We start from the raw sequence: 26,079 nt of genomic DNA on the forward strand, positions 1-26,079 counted from the left end.
GTCGGCTCTCCTCCTGTATGGTGTAGTATATAGAGGAGGTGTCCGCTGTCCTCCTGTGTGGTGTAGTATATAGAGGATGTGTCCGCTCTCCTCCTGTGTGGTGTAGTATATAGAGGAGGTGTCGGCTCTCCTCCTGTGTGGAGTAGTATATAGAGGATGTGTCTGCTCTCCTCCTGTGTGGTGTAGTATATAGAGGATGTGTCTGCTCTCCTGTGTGGTGCAGTATATAGAGGATGTGTTGGCTCTAGTGTGTTGTGTGGTATATAGAGGATGTCAGCTCTCCTGTGTGGCGTGCTATATAGAGGAGGTGTCGGCTCTCCTCCTGTGTGGAGTAGTATATAGAGGATGTGTATGCTCTCCTCCGGTGTGGTGCAGCATAAAGAGGATGTGTGGGCTCTCCTCCTGTGTGGTGTAGTATATAGAGGATGTGTATGCTCTCCTCCTGTGTGGTGTAGTATATAGAGGATGTGTCTGCTCTCCTGTGTGGTGCAGTATATAGAGGATGTGTCTGCTCTCCTCCTGTGTGGTGTAGTATATAGAGGATGTGTCTGCTCTCCTCTTGTGTGGTGTAGTATATAGACGATGTGTCTGCTCTCCTGTGTGGTGCAGTATATAGAGGATGTGTTGGCTCTAGTGTGTTGTGTGGTATATAGAGGATGTCAGCTCTCCTGTGTGGCGTGCTATATAGAACATGTGTCAGTCAATAATTTGCCACCTTTGAAGCACATATCCACACTGTGTCTCTAAAATACCACAGTTACCTCCAGTATTATGTCCCCTGGACAACAATTTTATCCTTTATTTTGCTCCTTAGTAATATTTAGCCCCTCAAACGATATTTAAATAATACAGTGACACCTCAATATATTATTGTATATATTATAGCAGTTTCCAGCTTATTAGTTCACATTTAACACAAGCACTGTGTACATCAAGACCGTTGTCATCCACTGTCCGTAGAATGCAGTTGAGGATGCGGTGTTTTTCTGTTTTTGCTTGATATTCCAAGTGTGAACAATGGATTATGTTTGCTGGCTGTATTGCACCACACCCATCTCTTTTGCAGCTCTGCTCTGGTTCACCAATATTTATGGACTCACTGTGATTGACAGAGCTCTGATCTAATCATCTGCAGCTCACATTTAGTTCACTGCTAGTTAAAGTTTACCTTGACCCACTCCGCACCTTGATATAGAGACTGTGTTTACTCATATTCTGGTATTTCGATCTTGTTTCCCGTTCTTGGGCTTTTGCAGTTATGTTCTTCTTTGCTATCTCTGTTGTGACCTGGCTTGTTGACTATCCAATCTGTTTTTTGTTTGTTTGTCTTATAACGTGTTTGCACTTTGGTGCTGGGCGGGACCCCCCTCATATAGGGAGCATGAGGAAAGCTTTTTGGGGGACTGGAGTTTATGGTCCAGTGTCTTGTTTGTCCTCCCTGAATCCAGTTCCTTCATTATATTTTAACCAGTCCAAAAAAACTAATCCTCACCAGGTCTTCCTGATCAATATGAGTCCCATTCTCGATCTTGTGAAGCACATGGAGGGCCTAGAAGGCACAGGAGCTGACTTAGCAAACCAGGTCCATGCACATGTCACAACTTCAAGGTGAAGCTGCTGCAGCACCTCCTGCAACCCGGCAACCACCTTTCCCTGGTGTACACAAGGTATAAACGTTGCTCAGGAGAGAACTTCAGTGTCTAAATAGTAATTGGGAGAGCCACTCAGGCAATCAGGAATCTTCCGAGTCCGTTTCCAAAATATTGTTGCTAGTATCTTTGTCTGTGAAAGATAACTATTTCTGAACATGAAGACACCTATATCCATGCAAGTTGGTTCTATCCACACTGAACGTGTAGTGGTTTTTTTGTCCTAACAATTCTGTACTCTGAGGTTATTTTGGGCTTTCCTTGGTCAACTGTTCATAATCCTATTTTTGACTGGAGTACTAGAGGGAATTAGTTAGCTGGGATCCTACATGTACTTCCCATTCTACTGAGCGTCAGATGGAGGACGAAAACCTCTGTACCACCGCATATGTCTTACCACTGTCGGATTGATCTGCTCCCTGGGTCTAAATATCCCAAGTAAAGGATATTCAATCTCCTTTAACCTGCGGCTATGCTTAGATATATTCGGGAGAGTCTCCATAAGGGACACACCTGTCCTTCAAAATACCCCATGGGGGCTGTTATTTTTCTTGTTGAAAGATGGTGGACCTAGAGCTTGTATTGACATTAAAAAATCAAAGCATTTGAGGAATCTTATCCCCTGTTGTTGTAGTTACCATTATTGATCATGATCTTGTCATGTCTATTCCTAATTCTCCGAATCCAGCACCTAGAAATATTCCTGTGGGTAAATTGTATGAGTTCTGGAAGAGATTCATTGTTCTGTGTTAACTGGGCAACCTGGTACTGCTGGCACCAACTATCTGGTGGATGGGTCATACTGGTGGCTACATGATGGTCAGGGGTTTGTAGCAGTGTGTGAAGTATATGCCAGGACTAAGGTGTCTTGATGGTTACCAGAGGGACTCCTCCAACCTCTCCTTCTGTCGTAAAAACTTTGGACCCATTTTTCTATGGATTTTATTACTTTGGTGTGGTTTGTGATTCTCTAAAAAAGTGTCATTGAGTACCCAGATAACCACCTAGTGATAAACTATTACCTTGTTTATCATCGCATTCCAGGAAACATTGAGAATTTATTATTGCTCCTGTGCAAAAAAATTATATATTTGTGCCAAAAAACTGTCTAAAACACCTTCCAACACATTTATCACTGCTTTTAGGCCATTTTTTGGCACTTTTCTGACTTGTTGACAAAGGGGCAGTGGACTCCAGAAAAGGTCATGTGGTCTCCGGAAAAGGGGGGGCATGGCTGAGCGGAATATAGTCCCTATGTCAAAAAATTAAGGAGAGGCGCCACATTGTAGTGCACGGTTTAGACCACCTAAAGTAGGTCTACTAGGAGAACTTGGCGGTCTTATACTGCGACAGATTCCTCATCACAATGATGCACTAGACCAGTGGTGGCGAACCTATGGCACGGGTGCCAGAGGTGGCACTCGGAGCCATTTCTGTGGGCACTCAGGCATCACCCCAGGACAGAGTTCACCAAATAGGACCAAATCCACCAAGTCCCAGGCAACTTAAGAGATGCTGCTCTCAGCACTATTTTGGCTGTTAGGAACTGCGGGAAAAGGTGAGAAGGTGTTAACAGAACTGCAATGTCTTTGAAGGTCATCCTGCTGGACCAACCATTTTTCCTACAGAGAGAGACCCTGGATAGAAGCCACAAGAGTCTCAATTTGCTCTCCTTCTTTCAACTGTATTTGTTGCCTCAGGGGGGGCGATACAGTTGAAAGATGTGGAAGAACAGGTATCAATAAGTTACTGCTTAAAATGCCATGTTGGCACTTCACGGGAAAATAAGTGGATTTTGGTTGTAGTTAGGGCACTCTGTCTCCAAAAGGTTCGCCATCACTGCACTAGACTATTGTGGTCGAACTCTGCACTGTTGGACCAGACAACACCTGAATGAATTTCCCCGGGGTGTACAGTTCGTCTCTAAATTCTGGAGGGAATCTCTCTGTGTTTCTCTTCTGCATTCCATCCTGAAACCGATGGTCAAACAGAGAGTCTCAATCAAACGTTGAAGCAATTTTGAAGATCTTTTGTTTCCAATACTCTTTTCTGCCACTCACGGAATTTACCCTAAACAACAGAATTAACAATTCTACTAAAATATTACCATTCCTCTGTAATTATGGGTCCCAGATTCTCATCTTGTAGGGACATTGGGGCACATTTACTCACCCGGTCCAGTCGCGATCCTGCGGTGCGTTGTCCGACACTGATTCTGCCGTTATTCACTAAGGTCGTGCGCCCGATATCCACCAGGTGTCGCTGCTGCTCCGAGGTCCGCCGGAGTTCACCTTCTTCGTCCCGGTGCATGTAAGTGCTGATCTTGCGACACAAATTCTTTTTTAAATTCCGCGGTTTTTCCGATTCCTTAGGGTTGTCTGACGGCCACACCCCCGATTTCTGTCGTGTAAAAGCCGGCGCTGATGCAGCAAAATCCGATTGCGTGCGCCAAAATCCCGGGGCAATTCAGCGCAAATTGTAAATCGTTTGGAAACCCGACGAACGTGAGCGATTCGGACCCTTAGTAAATGAGCCCCATTGAGTCGATTAACCCTTCTGCCTAAACAACATTCCAACGACTGGGCTCAGGCTCTCTAGACCTTGGTAAAGCCCATGACGTCAAGCCAATAAAAATATGGTCTCCTGGTTTTGCACATGTTTTGGTGGAAAGAGCATGGTTATCTCCCGAGAATCTGCATCTCAAAGTTCTGTCTTTTTGTGTATTATTATTAAAATCATTAATCCTGTGTCTTTCAGACTGCAGTTGCCTAATACATTTAGTATTCACAATGTTCTTTCACAATTCTCTTCTGAAAAAATAAGCCCTTCTTGTATTACCAGTGACCATCCCACCAGCTCCTGTTGTGGTCAAGGATTAACTGGAATTTGATATAGAAAAGATTCTGAATTCTTGCATGGTCCAAAATTGTGTTAAATACCTGGTTCACCGAGATCGGAAGGATTATGGCAATTCTATAATCTAAGGAGCCGTGGAGCAGGGAGATCTTTGCCAGTGACACAAGTCCGCTGCTCGGAACCATAACCGTTCTGGCAAAGATCTCCATGCTCCACGGCTCCTTAGATTATAGAATTGCCATAATCCTTCCAAGCTTGGTTGGTGGGGTAGCATGGTGGCTCAGTAGTTAGCACTACATCCTTGCAGCGCTGGGGCCTTGGGTTCAAGTACCATCCAGGTCAACATCTGCAACATCTGGGGTACAGATTCTGCTGCACATAAATATCCTGCTCACAGTTTATCCACTCCTGGTTAAAGTGTATTTTGACCCACTCCACACCTTGATAGAGACTCTCTTTACCGATATTCTGATATGTTGAAATTGGCTTTTGTCTAATTTGTTTTTTGCGATTCTGATTTCTCTGATATCTCTGTTGTTACCTGTCTTGTTGACTATACTATTTATTTTTTTCATTTTGTCACATTTCCCAGTTTTTCTAAATCCAGACAAAAAGATCAATACAATCAATATTACAAAGAGAAAAAAACCTGAGTTGAATAACAGGCAAACAATAAAGACAAGTGACAAGTGAACTATTTTAACCTATTTCTAACCTATATACCTATTTCTACCCCTTGGTTATGGGACTTCTGGCCGACAATCCCTACACTGCACAGTGGCAAACAACAGATAACAGACAGACAATCGAAATTAGAGGTCAAATCTAAGATTGGGGGGAAGCACAGAATTGAATAGCAAGAGAATGGTCAAATAATATAGCAGAGGTCAGATACACAATACAACAAAAGCACTAGGAAGCAGAAATAAGATAAGGTTTCAGGAGACTATTTAAAAGTCTCGTAAGTGGCGTAACTTGAAGGTGATGGGACCGAGTACATAGTGCCAGGTCCCCAACTATCATGTATGATTTATAGTACAGGCGGCCCCCTACTTAAGAACACTCAACTTACATACGACCCCTAGTTACAAACGGACCACTGGATATTGGTAATTTATTGTACTTTAGTCCTAGGCTACAATAATCAGCTGTAAGAGTTATCAGATGTGTCTGCAATGAAGCTTTAGTGTTAATAGTGATTCTTATGACAACCCAACATTTTTAAAATCCAATTGTCAAGGAGACCAAAAAAGTTCTGGCTGGTGTTACAATGATAAAATATACAGTTCCGACTTACATACAAATTCAACTTAAGAACAAACCTACAGACCCTATCTTGTATGTAACCCGGGGACTGCCTGTACAAGTCTTTTCATATGGGAAAGTGACACCTTATGGGCCCCCTCAAGCCTCCTGGGCCCAGTTGCGACCGCACCCTCTGCACCCCCTCAAGTTACTCCCCTGATTGGCAGCACCGGTATGAAACAATACAATCAGTAAATCTCAGTAAGTGCATGTAACCTGGTTCATCAGAATTCTGCTTGGTTCAGCATGTAATTCTGCTTCATCAGATCCAAGACATAATCACAAGAGAAGAGAAAGGCAGCATTATTCTAGATTAAAGCAGAGGGTCTCCTTTATTTGTTACGACATCAAGAGCTACATCAAGGTGCTTAATAAAGACTTGATGTCTATAATTGGGTGAATAAAGGAGACTAGTAAAACCAGCAATGTGTAGTGGCACTGGGCACATATATGAAGGAGTTCTGTGACACCGCCCCCAGCAGCTGACTGTATCAGCTGTCTATCACTCAAGTATCAGGGGATGCACAACTGAGCTCTGGCACCCAGCTTTCCCAGACAAACGACTCTACAAGGCAGGTGTCAATCAAGGCTTCCAGCAAACAGTCCTGGGTGCGGCTAAAATTCAGAACATCGCAGCAACCCTTAGTGAGTTCCGGATAGATAGTAAATAGTCAAATTTGAAAGTTGTTTTCTACTACAACCACCACCAGAGGGCGCAACATGTATACATCACCCAAGAAATTACAAATTAAGTGGATTAACAGTGGTTTCTCTTATTTTGTTACTGGATCTGATCACTGATTCTTTTCTCATAGTTTGCCATAGAGCCTCCAAGGAAATATTACTGTCCTTCTAATGACTAAGGATTCATCCCCTTAGATGAAACGTAGGATTGTGGAGGTGACTATGGGCAACCAATGCATTTACATTGTACTGTTGTTGGTTATTTAGGTACCTGTAATTTTATATATAAATACATATATATATACAATTACATGTATACATGATTATGTGACATATGCACTTGCACTTTATTAGAAAGATGAATTGTACATTATTGCTGCGGCCCACCACTTCTGGTGTCAGGGTACACCTGAATGCTGCATCCTGGGTATTAATATATGATCCCTGAATTCATTGTAATGTAATGATTGTAATTTAACCCCTTCATGACCGTCGTACCGATTTTTTTCCCATAGTGGGCAGTAAAGGTACTTCTTCTGATGCAACGCCTTTTTGCGGGGCTGTGTTATCACTAACACCTGGGATCGGAAAAGCTCCAATTCTGGGTGTTTAACCCCTGGGATCCCATACACACGACCATATAAAAACGACTGTATATACGGCCGGAATACGGCCACATGCAATCCAATGGGCAATACGCCCATCCATGTACATGGCCGTATTGTCCACCGTGCTATACCGTAAGCAAGCCATATAAAAATAAAGAGCACCCTTAGGGTGCGTTCCCATGTTCAGTTTTCATGATGCAGTTTTTAAAGGGGTCCCTTTGCCACCCATCGGCACCTCGCAGCAAGGAGTGTAGGTTGCTGATGGTGTCGCAGGGCAGCTCAGGGTCCACTGAAGGACCCCAGGGTTGCCTTGGGTAGCTTACTTTTAGCCCAAGCCAGATACCTGTTAAGGATAATATAAAGCACAATATATAAGTAAATGTACAAAAATAATTAAGTTAAAAAAAGTTAAAAAAAAAAAAATTCTCACCCAAATATCACCCGCCCCTTTATAAAAACAGTATTACTTCAAGCGCATTTTGTACAATCACACCCAACCAACCGGGGCTAAAAAAAACTATAACCGTATGTATCTTGTACGTCAAAAAACTTTGAACAAAAAGCCATACACAAATTGACATTTCTTTTAATCATCACACAAGTGCTTTTTAAAAATATGCTGTACAAAAGGTGTTAATAATTGTTCACCAGTAGGATACCTGAAACCCAAATTGTGCCATCACAACCAACAAAAAAACGACCCCCCCCCCTACAACTATACAACTTGGTCACTAGAACTTGCACACTATTATTTCGGATTTGCTAATTTTGTGACAGAAAGTTGTTTTCTTCTTCTTCCTGATGTATGTCAGTGCATTGTCTAGCGACACAATTTGAATCAAAAATCCCCCGCTCAGTCCGACGGCCCACACCCCAAATTCTGTTGCAAATCCCGAAAACCATGGGAAGTCCGACGGAAATGTGATCCGCGGACCCTTCGTAAATAAGCCCCACAATTTTTGTTTTACTGCGCTTACTAAATCAATTGAACAAATAACAGTTTACAGAATTAATTTTTGTGACGCAATCAACTTATGCGGACACAAAATGTGCGCTGCCCTACAGAATTTTTTCTTTTGACTTGGAATTAACCCTGGCGCCACAATCTTACATCCCAGTGTAAATTTTAGCACAATTCCTGCATTACAATTGATAAATTACCCACAATGGGGCACGTTTACTTACCCGGTCCTGTCGCAATCCCTGATCCAGACTGTCCGACGAAGATGAAGTCCGGCGCGATTCACTAAGATCGTGCGTCCAATTTCCTGCATGTGTCGTTTCCCCGCTGAGGTCCGCCGGAGTTCAGCTTCTTCTTCCCGATGTATGTGAGTCCATGTCTTGCGACACAATTTGCGATGTTAATTCCAGAGCATTGTTCGAATCCGTTGGATCGTCCGACGGTCCGCCCCCCCGATTTGTGTCGTGTGAAAGCCGGCACCGATGCATCAAAATCCGATCCGATTTAACCCATGTTAAATGCAGCGCAACATGGAAATCGTCGGGAATCGCGGCGTAAATGCGATCCGCGGACCCTTAGCAAAGGCACACCCCGTTGGTTTCTTAGCTTCTCCGGCCGCACATGAGACGTTTCGGGGGGCAGGCGGGGTATGAATGCCTGGCCCACAGGAGACTATAAACACAAAAATTCTGCCAGTTCAGACCTGGAATTAAAGAGAACCCGTCATGCAAAATAACCCCCCTAAACTAAATATATTTTCATAAACTGCCATTAGAGAGCATTGCCTCTATCCCTTCATTGTCCTTCTACATGCCTGTAAACCTAAGCAATGAGGTCCTAAAGCTGTATGCAAATGACCTGTGAAATGTCCAATGAAGCATTAGCATATTCAAGCTGTCCACTCTATTCATGAGTGGGAGGTACAGCCACACCCCCAGTGCATGACTGACAGCCTGTATAATGATGTGAGGCTGTATAATGATGTGCTTCCTGGTGCTGGTGGCCACGCCCCCTGCAGCCTGTGTGTGTATAAGAGAGATACAGCAGCTCCAGGCAGCCATGTTACAGCAGAACATGTCAGATTCATGTGTAGCTGATGTCTGTGTCTCTCACATGTGTATTAGGAGGATGCAGCATGTCAGCAGATGCAGCACACACACTAGCCATGCTTTACTATACACTACACACAGACATGAGCAGGGGGAGGAGAGGGGAGGGGTAACAGGGGTGACATCACTGCCTCTGACCATGTGACCAGCCTCATTTACATGATAAAGAATAGATGATTTTACAATGAATAATGTATGAAATAACTAGATAAAGGCTGGGATGGGATCCTTGTGAGCTGCTCCAACAGGTAGTGGTGACAGGACAAGTGACACAGACCTGATGACAGGTGTCCTTTAAGTCCAAACAGGCGGAGTTTACATCTGTATCTACTAAACGGCCGGAGCCTCTCAGTAGATATGGTCCCCGGAGCACCTGTGGGGGGAATTTTAAGACTGGCATCTTATTGAATTGTTGTATTTTTTATGAATTCTTTGTGACTGATCTTTTTTTTAATTTAATTTTGTGTGGCCATATGAGTTCCTTATGACTAAATCAATGTTTGGTGAACATAGCGTGACAAAAAAAACACTTTTGTTTGACAGAATGGGGGTCATTTACTAAGGGCCCGATTCGCGTTTTCCCGATGTGTTACCCGAATATTTCCAATTTACGCCGATTTCCCCTGTATTGCCCCGGGATTTTGGCGCACGCGATCGGATTTGGGTGCATCAGCGCCGGCATGCACGCGACGGAAATCGGGGGCGTGGCCGAGCAAAAACCCGACGGATTCGGAAAAACCGCCGCATTTAAAAAAAGAAATGTGTCGCTTGGGACGCGCTTACCTTCACTTGGTCCGGCCCGGTGAACTCCAGCGCGTTCAGATGCTTTTCAGCGCAGCAGCGCCACCTGGTGGACGGCGGAGGAACTACCTTGATGAATCCCGGCCGGACCCGAATCCAGCGCAGAGAACGCGCCGCTGGATCGCGAACGGACCGGGTAAGTAAATCTGCCCCAATGTCATTCTGTGAAACAAAATGATGTGGTAGAAAGCTTTTAGTGACAAAAGTGTGAAAGGTAGAAACATAAATTGGTAGAACTAGCTATAAGTAGAGTGAACCAGAGCCCATTACACAAAGATCAAAGGTGGACAGAGTTTTCAGGTCAGTCCAAGGAGAGAAAGTGGAGCCTCCTCCAGTGTGGACTAGAGGTAACACAGCTCCTCCAAGTCTGGACATCTCCCCAACATAAACTGTGGGGGGAATTCATTATTATTGCTCCTGCACAAAAAAATTACAGATTTGCACAGAATAAAAAGAGTCCAAAACGCAATCCAACATGTTTATCAAGGCTTCTACCCCATTTTCTGGCCCTTTTCCGACTCGTCTAACAAAGGGTGTGGGCTTGGTTTACGGAAAAGGGTCATGGAAATTAGTTAGTGCACCAAAAAATTTAGGAGAGGCCGCCGCATTGTGGCGCACAGTTTAACCCAGCTAAAAGCAGGTCGAAAAGAAGAACATGACAGTCTTATACTGCAACAGATTCATCATCACAATAATGAATCTCGTGCAGCACTAGACCAGTGTTGTCGAGATTTGCAATGTCAGAGACTGCGACATATTAATGAGTTTCCTCCTGTAAGTTTCCCTTCTTGCTCCGGGATGATTAGTTATACATCCAACTTAGGTGGACTCTCATCCATTACCCCTGTGGCAAAACACTACAAAATTTGGTGGGGAGGTTCACTCTTTCCTCTACTGATTACTCCTCCCACACCCAGTTATTGGCAGTGAGAGTCCTGATTACTCTACCCACAGACAGTGATTGACAGTGAGAGTCCTGATTATTCCTCCCACACACAGTGATTGACAGTGAGAGTCCTGATTACTCCGCCCACACACAGTGATTGACAGTGAGAGTCCTGATTATTCCTCCCACACACAGTGATTGACAGTGAGAGTCCTGATTACTCCGCCCACACACAGTGATTGACAGTGAGAGTCCTGATTACTCCGCCCACACACAGTGATTGACAGTGAGAGTCCTGATTACTCCGCCCACACACATAGATTGACAGTAAGAGTCCTGATTACTCTGCCCACATACTGTGATTGACAGTGAGATTCCTGATTACTCCGCCCACACACAGTGATTGACAGTGAGAGTCCTGATTACTCCGCCCACACACAGTGATTGACAGTGAGAGTCCTGATTCCTCCGCCCTCCAACACACAGTGATTAACAGGAACTGACCTTGGATTTAAAGTCCATGGTGGCTTCAGCTGAAGATCATGTCTTTATTATCATCTCTGAATGACCTTTTTTGAGTTGTATATGGCATATACTTTGGATGTCCATCAGGTTGACGAGTAACTTGTACTTATAATTCTGTTATGTTCTTGCTCTCTTTCAGACACATCCGGAAGAGCTGGTTCCCTATGAACCGGAGATATACCGACCGCCCCCTGAATACTACCAGTATCTCAGTGACAGTGAAAGCCATGGTAATTACTACATATCTTTCAATGACGTGTAGGGCATATAGAGGTGCTACTACTTGCCTAGTCTTAGAAGAGATTTTTTAATTTGAGCTTGAATCTTTTTTTAATACAGATTATTAAAGGGGACATGTAATGTAATGTTAACCCATGCCTCAGCTTCCCTCCTAGAACATTACTGGGAATATACCCCACACTTACATGGAGATCTGGATGGGTTCCCAGACCCCCAGCTCACAGAACTGCAAAGCGTACAACCCCCGCAACTGCAGCACCTGTACAGAACCATGGAGCTAGAACAGATGCATGGCCTGGATCCTGCAATGACCGCTCCACATCCGCACTTACCACTGACCCACCAGGTATGGAAATTTAAGAATTCTACTAAATTCCTTGTCATTATAAAACAGCGCCCTAATGTCCATGTGTTGTGTCTGCCCGAGTCGGAGACTGATCCTTTTACTAACACTGTACAACCCCTTTAAGGGTTACAAAAACATGGCCACTTGAGGATTGTTGGGGGGTCTGAACCCTGGGCCCTATATAGATCTTCTGATTTTAGCACGTTGTCAGGAGCATTATCAGGAGCCCAGGACACCGGAGGTTGTGGCCCAGTTGCATATGATCTCCCGATGAAGATGAATGGGGGATGGTCTGTAATTGCATGACCAATGTGATACGTGCTGTGTGGGGAAGGTTGTCAAACCCCCATCAATCTTCAATCAATGACCTATTCTAAGAAAAATTGTCAATCATTGACAACCCCTTTAATGATGTGTTTATGGCTAACGATACAGCACCCCACATGTCCACAGCCTGTTTATGGTATTGTATCCATAGCTCATACTAGACCCATCCAGTAGACCGGGGTGGCACTGGCCATGTTTTTCATGCGTAAATTCATACTCTTTTCAAGGTTTCGTATGTCCCCCGTGTCTGTGTGCCTTACCCATCTCCTGCTCAAGCCAGTTCCGAGGAGGATGACCATGAAAGACGCAGCCCCCCTTTGGAAGTGTCGGATGGAGAGATGGATCCACGAGACAATAGTTATGGGATGCTTCTTGCGGAATCAGGTCCGACACTCTATCCTCTTCAACGTGCATCAAAGAAAAAATTTCCGAATATCCAAATCGAGCTCCGGTTACAACTTTGCATCTTCTATTTTACAGGAAATAAGAAGAAGATCCGACTGTATCAGTTCCTTCTAGAGCTTCTGCATAGCGGAGACATGAAGGATAGCATTTGGTGGGTAGATAAAGACAAAGGAACCTTCCAGTTCTCCTCCAAACACAAAGAAGCTCTTGCTCACCGTTGGGGCATTCAGAAAGGCAACCGAAAGAAAATGACCTATCAGAAGATGGCCAGGGCGCTGCGCAACTACGGCAAGACTGGAGAAGTCAGGAAGATCAAGAAGAAGTTGACGTATCAGTTCAGTGGAGAGGTTCTGCACAAAATGTACAATGCGAGGAAGCACTACCATCACTGAGATCCTCATGCCTTTTTCCATCCACAACATTGGATATCCAACTACCCAGTCATTTGGTACGAAAGACTTTGAGACGCCTCATTGTAAATATTAATATTATAGTAATTATTTTTTTATTAGGCTGGAGAGTGGTCCAGTGACATGTAGCATGTTACTATGCTACAGAAGGAAGAGCAGAAGAACGGGAAGAGAACACAACTTTCAGACCGAGTCCAGATTTCAGCATTGTTATAAAAATATCACCGTGTACAATCTAAAAATATGGGAACATCTTTTTATCAGTGTTAATAAAATATTTCACATTGCTTGTAAGAGTTGTGGATTGGACCTTGGGAGGGAAGACGTCACATTCGACGCAGCCATTAACACATGAATAGTGTACGTTTTTTACGTGTCTTTGGAGACCCTGTTGGCAAGTCCTTCACCTGAAGGCAATAATATTTTTAAGTTAAAGGAAAACAACCACAAAAACATTTTAAAAACCTACAAATACTCACCTCTGCTCCTCTTCGCCTTGATCCCGGTCTGGCACCAGTCTTGAGACACCAGGATCACCCAGAAAACAAACTTAGAATTAGCAGCACAGAGCATGGGGACAAGAATTATGCCCTCCCCCGCACCTCCCTCTTCCAGCATAGGAAAGCGAGGTGACGTCACGCAGGGGGCGTGCATAATTAGCAGCCCGGAGTACTGGACATCTTGCCCCTGCACTCCGTGCTGCTAATTATATCTTTCTTTTCTAGGTCCAGACTAGCAACGGACAGCACCTGGATCAAGGTGAAGAGGAGTAGAGGTAAGTATTAATATTATTTTTATGTTTTTGAGGTGGTTGGTTTCCTTTAAGTAGGTAGTGTTATCTCCTTCTAGATATGTTATTTGAGGTCTTCTAAAATATGTATCACTTTAGGAAAACTTGTTTTGGAGACATCTTTCTCTTTAACCATAGGGTCAAGCTTTTAACTGGTCAGCGGTTGGTAGACTTGCATTTTTCTACATTGGTTCTTTGTGGTCCTCTAAAATATCTCTCAATTCAAAACCACATCTTTCCTTTGAGGATAATATGGTCGCTGAGATCTACTCTTATTTCGACAATGGTTGAAGGACATTTAAAAGTTGAGTTATCTTCTACTAGAGAACTTTAAAACATTTCTCAGCTTGTCAACACCTGTCCTGGGGTTACTTCTCCATCAAGTTATTGAGACTGTGGCCTACAGCTCTTATTTGGCCGGTAGTTGTAGGACGTTTAGCAGGTGAAGTAACGTCCTATTAGACCTTTTCTTTGAGGTTTTCTAACTTACATCTCAATTTATTACCTCAATTGTCTCACTGAGCTCTTTGAGACCACAGTCTTCAGCTTTAATTTTGATGATAGTTTGAGGACTTTTAGCTCCTACTACTAGATCCATTCTTCGGTGTGTTCTAAAATACGCCACAGTTTTTGAGCACCTGTCTTGGAGACATATTCCATTGAAAGTCGGGAAAGACCCATGAAAGACCATAAGGTTGGGCTCTACTTTGGATGTTGGGTGGAGGACATTTACGTGGGAGAATTAGTTCCTACTAGATTAGTTCTTTGAGGTTATCTAAAATATGTCTCAATATGTCTCCTTTTCTATTGAGGCTGTTGTGACCATAGGTTCTAGTTAGTCTATGAACAATGAGAACATTTAGTAGGTAGATTTAGCTCCGACTAGATCTGTATTTTTGAGGTCTCCTAAAATATGTCTCATTTTATGACCATCTGTCTGTCTATTTGGACCTCATGATCCAGAGCTTATTTGCAAATTGGTTGTACATATAGTAGGCAGAGTAAGTTCCTTCTGCATCTCACCCGTGCCTTTTGTCCCCCGCCAGCGCTCCGCAAGTGCCACTTAAGGGTCCCGGCTCGTTTGCTTCGGCCTCAGGTGCTGCTGCTCAGTCCTCCTCGGCTGTGTGCACGCGTCCCCGACACCTATGGCGCGTGCGCGGCAGCTTCTGCAAATTTTAAGGGCCAGCGCGCTGGCCTTTCCCCCGTAATCTATTTAACCCTGCCTCTTCCTGTTACCCTTGCCGGATATTCGTGCCTTGCGCCCTAGAGAAAGCTGTATTTGATGCCTTGTGCTGTTATTGAGATTTCCCGTTGTGACCTTGGTTCCGTTTCTGACTTCGCTCCTTTGCCGCCTGCCCTGACCTGTTGCTACGACTCTGACTCCGATCCTGTGCTGCCTGTCCTGACCTTCTGCCTGTCCCCTACTACGAGATTGCCTGCTGTTTCTGTACCTCGACCTTGGCTGCCACTGCGGACAAGTCACGCCTGTGGAACGACCTGGTGGTACCACGCCGCAGCTTGTCTAACCTGCTTTGCGGCGAGTTCTGGTGAAAACTAGGTAACACTTAGACTCCGGTCCCAGGTAGTGGCTTGTGCCATCGTCCGCAGTGGTCCAGAGGATCCACAACCTCTAAGCCTGACAGGGGTCTTCTAAAAAAAACAATAGTCTGTTATTGTAAAAAAATAGCTTCTTGGGTTTTAAGGAAAGTGTTGCAAAATCTTTTTGCATAAAAATAATTCTTTCACCACTCAGAAAAAGCCAAAGGAAATTACCACAGACATGTGCTGCACTAACAGATGTTGATGTGTCTCAGTTTCATGGACAAAGGGGAGTAATTTATTATCCTGTGACTTTTCAAGGTCCATTTTGTTGACTGCATTGACTTAAAGATGCACCAAAGTTATGAACTGTTTGATCATTTTTAAAATCTGTCCTGAGATGTTACTACTCTTTCTACACCATCCTTTCACTGGAGTGATATTTACACCATTTTTGTAGAACAAATGTTGCAGGTGATAAATCAAGAGTAAGCTAGGTAAACATTCAAAAAGTTGCACATTTTTGTGCGTCCAAATTGTCCCTACTATTTGAGGGACATTTGTGAAAATTCTGGCTTTAAAAAGTTGCAAATTATGGTGATTACAACCCTTTTTGACTTCTCCAGCAAAACTTTGCACCCACTGCAATGGGTGGGAAAATGGGTGGGAAAATTACCATATATATTCGAGTTTAAACCAAGTTTTTCAGCACAAAAAATGTGCTGAAAAACCCAAACTCTGCTTATACTCTAGTCCAAAAAAAAAAAAGTCCATACTCACCTTTCCTAGGGCCCCCGGAGGACCTTTTCTTACATCCACCAGAGTTTTTTCTGTGTGACATTTCTGGCTATGTACTGCGGGCAGGCTGGCTGGCTATATACTGTGGGCTGGCGTTATACTGGGGGCAGGGGGCTGGCTATAAACTGGAGGCAGGCTTGCTATATACTGGGGGCTGGTTGGCAATATACTGGTGGTTGGCTATATACCGGGGCTGGCTGGCTATATACTAGAGGGCATGGGTCAGCTGGCTTTATACTCTGGGTCAGGGGCTGGCTATATACTAGAGGGCATGGGTCAGCTTGCTTTATACTCTGGGTCAGGGGGCTGGCTATATACTAGGGGGGAGGGGGCTGGCTTGCTATATACTAGGGAGATGGAGGCTGGATTAGTATACAATAGGGGGCTGGCTATATACTGGGGTGTAAGAGCCTGGCTGGATATATAATGGGGGCAAGAGGCTGGCTAGCTATATACTGGGGCTAGGGGGCAGGCTGTCTATATACTGGTGTGCGGAGAGCTGTCTGGCTATATACTGGAGGCAGGGGGCTAGCTATAAATTTGGGGGCGGCTGTGACTGATGCAATTTACACCCTAGGCCAGTGATGGCGAACCTTTTAGAGACAGCGTGCCCGAACTTCAACCAAAATCCACTTATATACTGTTAAGTGCCAACGTTGGCATTTTAAGCAGTAACTTACTGCTACCTGTTCTTCCACTTCTTTCAATTGTATCGGCCACCTGAGGCCACCAATATAGTTGAAAGAAGGAGGGCAAATTCAGACTTTTATTATAGCTTCTTTCCAAGTTTCCTGGGACAGCAGGAAGATTTGATGGATTTGGTCCTGTTTGGTGAACTCTGTCCTGGGGTAATGGCCTGAGTGCCCAAAGAAAGGGCTCTGAGTGCCACCTCTGGCACCCGTGCCATAGGTTCGCCACCACTGCCCTAGGCTTATACACGAGTCAATAGGTTTCCCAGTTTTTTGTGGTAAAATTAGGCGCCTCGGGTATTCGAGTCGGCTTATACTCGAGTACATACGGTAACCCGTTTAGCAAGAAATGTTTTTGTTTTTTCTTGAAGTTATAATTAAGGACAATCAGTAACAAACCTGAACAAAATCATGTTGTGGGCACATGTCTACAGTATTACAGCCTGTACCTCATGTAATGAATGGTGATACAATATTGCCACTGTGCCTTATCCATGGGGTTATCTTAAAGGGATAAGGACATTTAGGGAATTTTTCATATCAATCGTAATATAACATTGTTACCAACCAAGAGAATAGATTGGACTGTGAAGATGCTACCAAAGGCCACCAAACCCACCAACTTCTCATAAAAGGAAGCCAATGACGCCCCTTATCTTTATGTAGTTCTTTAGAACATCCTTAGAACTTCAACTCTACAGATTTTCGCTTCTTTCCGGGTCCGGTGTTGGGGGTTTGGCTTTTCCCTACACAATGTTTTGCAAACATCAGGACTTGAGGTTATAATATTTGCACCGGGTCCGGATATTTCACAATCCTTCTTGAGACATCTGAAAATTTTGAACACATTAAGCAATATCCCCACCGCCCCCATGTCCTTATACTCATGTCATGGCAACGGTGAGTGCGGGTCAAGCTATGAGTCACTGATCCATTCTGGAGCGGCACACAAAAATCTACAAAAATCTACAAAAATTACAATTTTCTGCCCACTTTTTATGCACGACCCAGGAAATCTTAATGGCAACATTTTCTAAACATTCAAAAAAAATTATATTATTGTGTTTAGAACAAAATATAAGTTAATGTAATAAATAATTACAGTATGTATTCTAGTATTTCTGAATATTCTAGTTTTATTCCGTTATTTTGTTTAGTACAAAATATAACTTAATGGGGCACATTTACTTACCCGGCCGCTCGAGATTCCCCAAAGTGCGTTGTCTGACTTCAATGCACTGTGCCGCGATTCACTAAGATTGTGCACCCAATATCCTGCATGTGTCGCTTCCCCACTCAGGTCCGCCAGAGTTCACCTTCTTCTTCCTGGTGCATGTAAGTGCTTGGCTTGCGACACAATTTTGAAGTTAAATTCCGATGTGTGTCCAAATCCGTCGGAGTGCCCGATGGCCCGGCCCCCGATTTCTGTCACTTGAAAGCCAGCGCCGATGCGCCAAAATCTGATCGCATGCGCCAAAAAACCCTTTTAAATCCCTGTCCCGGCGGCAAAAAGAAAAAAAATAGTTGGGATGTCCGATGAAAGTGCGGTCCGCGGGGCCCCATTGTATGATAACATTAATACATTGGGCCACATTTACGTACTCGGTCCTGTCGCGATCCCCGAGGTGCGGTGTCCACAAGGATGAAGTCCGCCGCGATTCACTACGATCGTGCACTTGATATCCTGCATGTGTCGCTTCCTCACTCAAGTCCGCTGTAGTTCACCCTCTTCTTCCTGGTGCCATGTAAGTCCATTATCTCGCGACACAATTTGAATTCTAAATCCCGCGCTCAGTCCGAATCAGTCGGGTTGTGCCCCCCGATTTGTGTCGCATGAAAGTCAGTGCAATTGCAATAAAAACCCGATCGCGTGTGCCAAAAACCTTTGTTAAATGCAGTGCAAAACGGAAATAGTCAGGAAACTCGACAAAAATGTGGTCCGCGGACCCTTGGTAAATGAGCCCCATTATGTATAATACATATATATATATATATATATATATATAGTTAAGTTAAGTGTAGTTCAGAAATATAATAAATATATATTCAAATTTTATTATGTTATTTTGTTTAGTCCAAAATATAACTTATTATATACCCTTATATTATTATTATAATGCAACATTATGTATACTAATGTCCCCTTTACCAGATCTCAAAACCTATTTAAAGCTCCTTATTTGAGCGACAGGTGCTATACTGATATATTGGGGCACATTTACTAAGGGCTCCACGACCGCACTTTCGCCATGTTTCCCAAATTTTTCCGCTTTGTGCCACAAGATCAGCACTTACATGCACCGGGAAGAAGAAGGTGAACTCCGGCGGACCTGAGCGGGGAAGTGACACATGCAGGATATCGGGCACACAACCTTAGTGAATCCCAGCAGACCCGAATCCTCGTCGGACAACACGCCGCGGGATCGCGACTGGACCGGGTAAGTAAATCTGCCCCATTGTATTAAAAAATCAATCAGTGCAGAATTTTAGAAGTATATACTATACAGTGTATCCCTGACATTCAATTTAAAGGGTCAAAAATGTTTCCAAAACCTATATGACTACCTCGTACGGGCTTTTGATAGAAGCAGAAAAAGACCTTTGTTGCTGCAAACAGATAAATCAATGCAGAGATAATCGTCTTTTTATAAATATGCAAATCAAGTGCAAAGGGGGCGGAGCCAATTTTCCAGATTGAATATAGACAGAGGCTGGAAATGTAAACTACAGCTAAATGGGTAATGATCCCAAGATAGATTTTTCAACTCTCTTTAGGAACATTTAGACCCGCCCCTTTTGCACTTTCTCATTGATATACATATCCGTAAAAAGATGATTATCCCTGCATCAATTTTTCAGTTTTTAAACACTAAAATATATTTCTGATCCTGATAAAAGACCCTACACAATGTTGGTTTTGAAGGACTTTTGGACCCAACAGACTTGGGGTGATAGATGAGGGATATTTTGGGCTCTATAGGCCCTAATTGGCAGGTGCACTAATAAGTGGAGGTGGGGTGGATACTCTTACTCATAAGTGCTCTTTGCACCTCTTGTGTCAATTAACCCTCCTTCTGCCTGCACTTTGGTGACCCCTCCAGGCTTCATGCTGTGACAGTCTGTGGAAGGACATAAAAAGAAGACAGCTGTGACTACAAATAGAAACCCTCCGCCTACAGCCTCACACTCATCCTATGGGAGAAATGTTACTTCCCATAGAGGAATATCATAGAAACTAGAATTTATTGGGTTAAGGGCTGGCAGGGATCTGCCCTCTGGACCGCTCTTACCCTTACAGATGGAAATTACAACTCTGCAAATAGTTTGGGGGATCAGTCTGTGCTTATAACTAAGTCCAAGATACAGAAACAGAACCCAGCGAAAAGCCACATCAAAGCCGAGCATTAGTTTCTGTCCCAAAAGTGGATAAGTGGCTTTTTGGAATGTAAAAATCTAATATAAACTATGACAAACTCAAAATTTTACTTAAAAAAATCCAGAATATTTAATTTTGCTCTGTTATAACGTGAATATCCAGTATTCAAATCTCCTGCAGTGCCTCCGCAGGGGAAATGAAGTATTACACGGTAACTGATAATATCAATAAGCCGTTCATGCAGTGTCAGTCCTCCAGAGACGGATGCTCTTTGTTGCCATTCTTAATTTTGGCTGATAATGAATATAACCAGATATTTTCTATGTTTAAAGGCACATTTTAAAGGCACATTTAACTAGATAACCTACTTAAAGGGATTTTCTATTTTTAAAAAAAGTTTTTAAAGCTTTTAAATGAGTTCCAAATCCTGCACTAATAATGTAATAATACCAAAAGATTACCCCGATACTCAATTATCTACTGAATCAGACTTTAAACTGTATCTGCATCCTCAGGACGCCAATACAGTATAAGGCTATTGCATGGAGCAAGGGATCCCCACATATGATATTCATAGTAGAGCTCTGCATTTTAGGAGCCCCCAAAAATGAGTTAGAAGTTATAGATTATTATAGAGAATTCACAGATTATATAGTATTGCTAGATCCATAGTGTAACACTTGCCCCCTCTTATAGGGGTCGGCCACTTAACCTCACGGTCTGTGTAAGTGCAGGATATACCAATATACCAGGATTTACCAATATACATCTATTTCCTGATATGTAAAGTGAGGCCTCCTGTCTTTTACCTCATCAGCCAGAGATTCCTGACCATAAAATGGCCGCAGGGTCATGTGATCTCTATCTGTCCATGAACAATCGCCCTGCCAGAACCTTCTGATAGTATTTATCAATATCAGATTATGGTTCTGGAAGGCCGATTGTTAATGGACAGTTATAGATCACATGACCCTCCATCTGGGGCCATTTTATGGTCAGGAATCTCTGGCTGATGAGGTAAAAGACAGGAGGCTTCACTTTACATATCAAGAAAAACTGAGCAGAACTATTAATAGATGTATATTGCTAAATTACCTGATATCCTGCCCCCCTACACATACACAGACCATGAGGTTAAGTGGCCTACCCCTATAAGAGGGGGCAAGTGTTACACTATGGATCTAGCGATACTATATAATCTGTGAATTCTAGAATAATATATAACTTCTAACTCATTTTTGGGGGCTCCTAAAATGCAGAGCTCTACTATGAATATCCTATGAGGGATTCCCTTGCTCCATGCAATAGCCTTATACTGTATTGGTGTCAAAAAAGCGGAGCAGAACTTTTAATAGATGTAAATTGGTAAATTATCTAATATCCTGCCCCCAACACTTACACACACACTACAAAAAAAATCAAAGTTTAAGGACTTCCCCTTAAAGATCAGTTCAATAACATTGATGACGTTGATGTTGACTACAAAGATTGTATATGAATTAGAATTGGAACGTATCGCCGGATACGACGTGACCGCAGCTTTCTATATGAGGACGCGGGATAGTCTATCTCGGGAGCTATGGTCAGTTTATTTTACAGAATCCATGGCTGCAGCTCAGATCTAGTCACCATTCTGGTGTCATCACATGCTGCGGGGTTGGGAGGGTGAGGGGATGTGTGCGCTCTCCTCTTGGCAGGCTCAAAATATTCCAGGCCGCAGTTGGAGCTGTGAGCTGTGGAGCCTAAATATAGAGGCCATAATTCAATCCTTTAGGGAGCTGTGTGCAGCCACTGAAAGATGGCAGAGCGTACCAGGGATGCCAGTGTCAGGTGCTACCCCCAGCTCCTCTGATGCCAGATTAATCCTGATGCATAACTCATTAACCACAGGCTAAGCCCCGGGCACCGCCAGAGATTTCTGCATGGAGGCCGTCCAAGGCTTACTTCCGCTTCACAAAGAATGACCTCCATCTCTTGCGCCTGCGGATGATATGCCCCATGGGAATATGTTTGTTTATATAATTCATCCCGGTGTTAACCCTTTAACCACCATCAATACTGTATACATATTATGCTAAATTTTGGAAAAAAAATGGGGTGTCCCATTCGACCGTAAAGTGGTGGATGTCTACCAACAGCCTAGGAGCTCCGCCATGGTCCGTTCACTGGATTTCCAGGACTAAGGAGTCAAAAAAAGGACCCCGGTGCTGTATGTACACCTGTAACACACTTAAATGACATCTACCACCAGGATGAAGGATTGTAAACCAAGCACACTGACATACTGGTGTGTGTGCCTCCTCTGGCAGGATCTGCTCTTCTTGTAGCTTTGTATGCTTTCGTTTTTTTAAAAAATTATGCAGAGTGTTTGGGGCAACAAGCTCCATTGACATCTATAGAGTCTGGAGCCCCAGAGGCTCATTTGCATACTTAGTGAAAGCTTTATATTGTAAAAACAAGGTGCTAAGAAACTAAAAGAAAAGCAGAACCTGCCAGAGAGGGCACGCACCAGTATGTTATTGTGCTTGGTTTACAATTCTTTATCCACAGGATAGGGTCTAACCGTTGGGGGTATCAGTGATGAGACCCCCACAGATCACGAGAATTAGGGGTCTGATTTCTGGCACTCGGCAATCTCCTTCAGCTCTTTATAGATGAATGGAGCAGAATGGACGTCCGCAGCAGTCTACTCCATCTCGGGGAGCAACGAGGAGTCCGTCAGAAGGTACCTCGGACCCGAGCAGACCCCTCATTCTCATGGTCTGTGGGGGTCTCATCATCATAAAGTGTAACACTAGTAAGGTTGGGTTTTATATTTTGTGGGCAGATTGGATCTTCTGGGTTGCCCTACACTTACCCTCTTTAATCATCTCACAATATGTAAAAAGCATCACATAGACTATAGTGTAGTGTTTCATAATGTGGCTAAACTTCGTCATGAAATGAGACTCTTAGGGGAGATTTATCATCAAGTTTCTGAGGTAAAACTGTTCTAGTTGCCCAGGGAAACCAATCAGAGCTAAGCTTTAATTTTATAAACAGCTGTTAGAAAATGAAAGCCGAGCTCTGATTGGAAGATATTTATCATAAATCTCCCCTCACCTTGGACTATATTGGTGCATCCATATGAGAAGATCCTGAGGTGAAGGCACAATAAGATCATGACACATGATATGAGCTCAGATTATTGGCGTCACAGATACCATTCATGGCCTGGGCGTCTTATAATGAGGCAGCAGTGACAAGTTAATGAGCTGCAGGGCCCGGGACGTGCAGAGCAGCATATGGAAAAGCTACTTACTGATATGTCTAGTAGGACCCTGACTGACCATAATGTGGACGATGATGTCCCCCCAGCAATCATGAGGTCTGCAAGTATATACATTGTAGGTGTAACTGCTCCACCACTGCTTCCTTCACCTGTAATGGATAGATGGAGATCAATTTTTGTTCCAAAGAGCGGCCCGTCGCTATATTTACCGATAAGCCCATCCCTTTATTAACCTGGTGCACTTAGGGGCTCTCCTTCACATAGGAACCTCTCATATGAGGTCACAGTCCCTATAAATGACACGGGATTGTTGGGTTTGTCCTAGTACAGATTGGGGACCAGCTCAAATAGGGACTTCCAGGTGGCCAGTTGCGTTGTCAGGACATTTTATCATTTTTTCCACCCTGCCAGCAGTTGTTTGAAGTGGCAGAAGTCATAGGGCATCGCTTCTAGAGATGGGTCCAATTTGAGTTTCAGGGTTCTGGGTTCGTCCCCCCCTCGGCCAATCGTAACCATAGGTAGTTGATTGGGGGCGTTAATTTGCCTGCGTTTGCATTGGCGGAATCTGAATGGAAACATCAGGTCTGCTCACCTTATTTGGGCGTGGCTGAGATCACTGATAGGCCGAAGCCTGCCCCACGGTCACTATGGAAGAACAGGAGTAGGATAGGTACATCTTTTTTGGTCACCCCTTCTCTGGCTCCCAGGTAGGTTGCCAGAATTCGTGGAAACCCCATTCACGTTATGCCTCTGCACCATCTGTGATTTCTGGGGATCTCATCTGTCCCCCAACATTTAGCCAAAATGTCATTACCACACAATGCCTGTTGCTAAAGGGGATGCAGGAGTACAAGGGATGTACAAGACTGTACATATTCTAGATTAATCCCTTTGTTGTCACTTATACAAAATTATAAAAACAAACATGGCCGCTTTCCTTCTAAAAACAGCCGCACCATGTGTAGCATTTAATTTAAAGGAACGCTCCAGTTATAGCTGACACATTGGGGGTCATTTACTAAGGGCCCGATTCGCGTTTTCCCGACGTGTTACCCGAATATTTCCGATTTGCGCCGATTTCCCCTTAATTGCCCTGGGATTTTGGCGCACGCGATCGGATTGTGGCGCATCAGCGCTGGCATGCACGCGACGGAAATGGGGGGGGGCGTGGCCAAACGAAAACCTGATGGTTTCGGAAAAAACGCCGCATTTAAAACAAAAAATCTGTCGCGGAGCTTGCACTTACCTTCACTCAGCCCGAGCCGGTGAACTCCATCGCGTTCCGACGCTTTTCAGCGCAGCAGCACCACCTGGTGGACGGCGGAGGAACTGCCTTAATTAATCCCGTCCGGACCTGAATCCAGTGCAGAGAACGCGCCGCTGGATCGAGAATGGACCGGGTAAGTAATTCTGCCCCATTGAATTATAGCACGTGCAGGGTCTGAAGGGAGCAGCAGGACTCTAGGCAGGGTCGGCTCCAGGTTTCAGTAGGCCCCTGGGTGACAGAGCCTCCGTGGGCTCCTTTGCAGTCTCATGTGGCGGCATTAAAAATTCTGAAACTAAAAGAGTCTCCTGTTCCCTAAAATATTCCTTAGTTTATTGCTCCAAACAGCCCCCGCATGGGTATTCTATATAAAGCTCCCTCACCCCCTATGGATTCCTTATGTAGGCCCCCCCAGCAGCTCCGGGCCCCGGCACTTGCCCAGATATGACCAGTGCTGGCGCCGGACCTCACTCTAGATTTTAGGAATACAATGAAAATGAGTCCTGCTCCTCCCTCCAGGCATTACACCATGTATTAGTCAATGAATCAGCATTGACTGGAGTGTTCCTTTAATAGTCTTGAAATGCAATACCAGACACAGCCCCTTAAAAATGGTGGCGCTGTTTTCAGAGGCTTTTCTGTCTATGTATTTTCTTTCCTATGCAAAGCTATTGTTCAGAGACAGATCTTCCTTCCATCTCTATTAACTTTTTGCAGGAATAATTCTTCTCAATGTTGAAGAAGACAGCAGAAGACACTATAACGTAACTGGAGGCCACCATTATTACCCAGTATGGTCTTAAATGGCTCCTCTCTCCCTCAACTTTATGGCCCCTGCATCTAAAGTTTCCTGACTGTTGTCAAAACTTTTCTATTTTTAGTTTTTAAGACATTTTGGAGTCTCTCATATTGCACTTTTACTTACCTTCTCCTGGATTTACAATCCTCAGCTTCAGTTCGGAGACCACCTGTTTTTAATTTGACCCCCCAAGCAGAATGTGCACAAATAGTAGATGTGACGTCCTATAGATAACCTATTGATACTGATAAAATAGATAAACTAGATGACATTATAGTTTTATATTACTGCTATTTGGTGACTTCATATACTGCCATATGGTGCTCATAACACTGCTAAATACTGTCCACACAATACAGCTATTCACTATTCATATAAAACTGCTGATTCTGCAGTTCTATACCTTAATAATACATCCATATACCGTAGTATTCAAATAAA

The 26,079-nt window shown here is 43.8% G+C and overlaps 1 protein-coding gene across 3 annotated transcripts in view; it reads left to right on the forward strand.

The window, feature by feature from the left end:
• The window catches only part of SPI1 (Spi-1 proto-oncogene), a 47,989-nt gene extending 34,583 nt beyond the window's left edge, over positions 1–13,406 (forward strand). For 2 of the 3 annotated variants that reach the window (XM_072118698.1, XM_072118699.1), the window contains exons 2-5: positions 11,524–11,614; positions 11,768–11,970; positions 12,525–12,681; positions 12,778–13,406. In XM_072118698.1, the coding sequence (XP_071974799.1) occupies positions 11,524–11,614; positions 11,768–11,970; positions 12,525–12,681; positions 12,778–13,094 (768 nt within the window). In that variant the 3' untranslated portion in view covers positions 13,095–13,406. Of the gene's footprint in view, positions 1–6,648; positions 6,711–11,523; positions 11,615–11,767; positions 11,971–12,524; positions 12,682–12,777 lie in introns of those variants that run through there. The other variant, XM_072118700.1, reaches the window with a different exon arrangement.
• The last annotated feature ends 12,673 nt before the right edge of the window (positions 13,407–26,079 follow it).

The sequence above is a fragment of the Engystomops pustulosus genome, chromosome 7 (assembly GCF_040894005.1).
Source record: "Engystomops pustulosus chromosome 7, aEngPut4.maternal, whole genome shotgun sequence".
Lineage (NCBI taxonomy): Eukaryota > Metazoa > Chordata > Amphibia > Anura > Leptodactylidae > Engystomops > Engystomops pustulosus.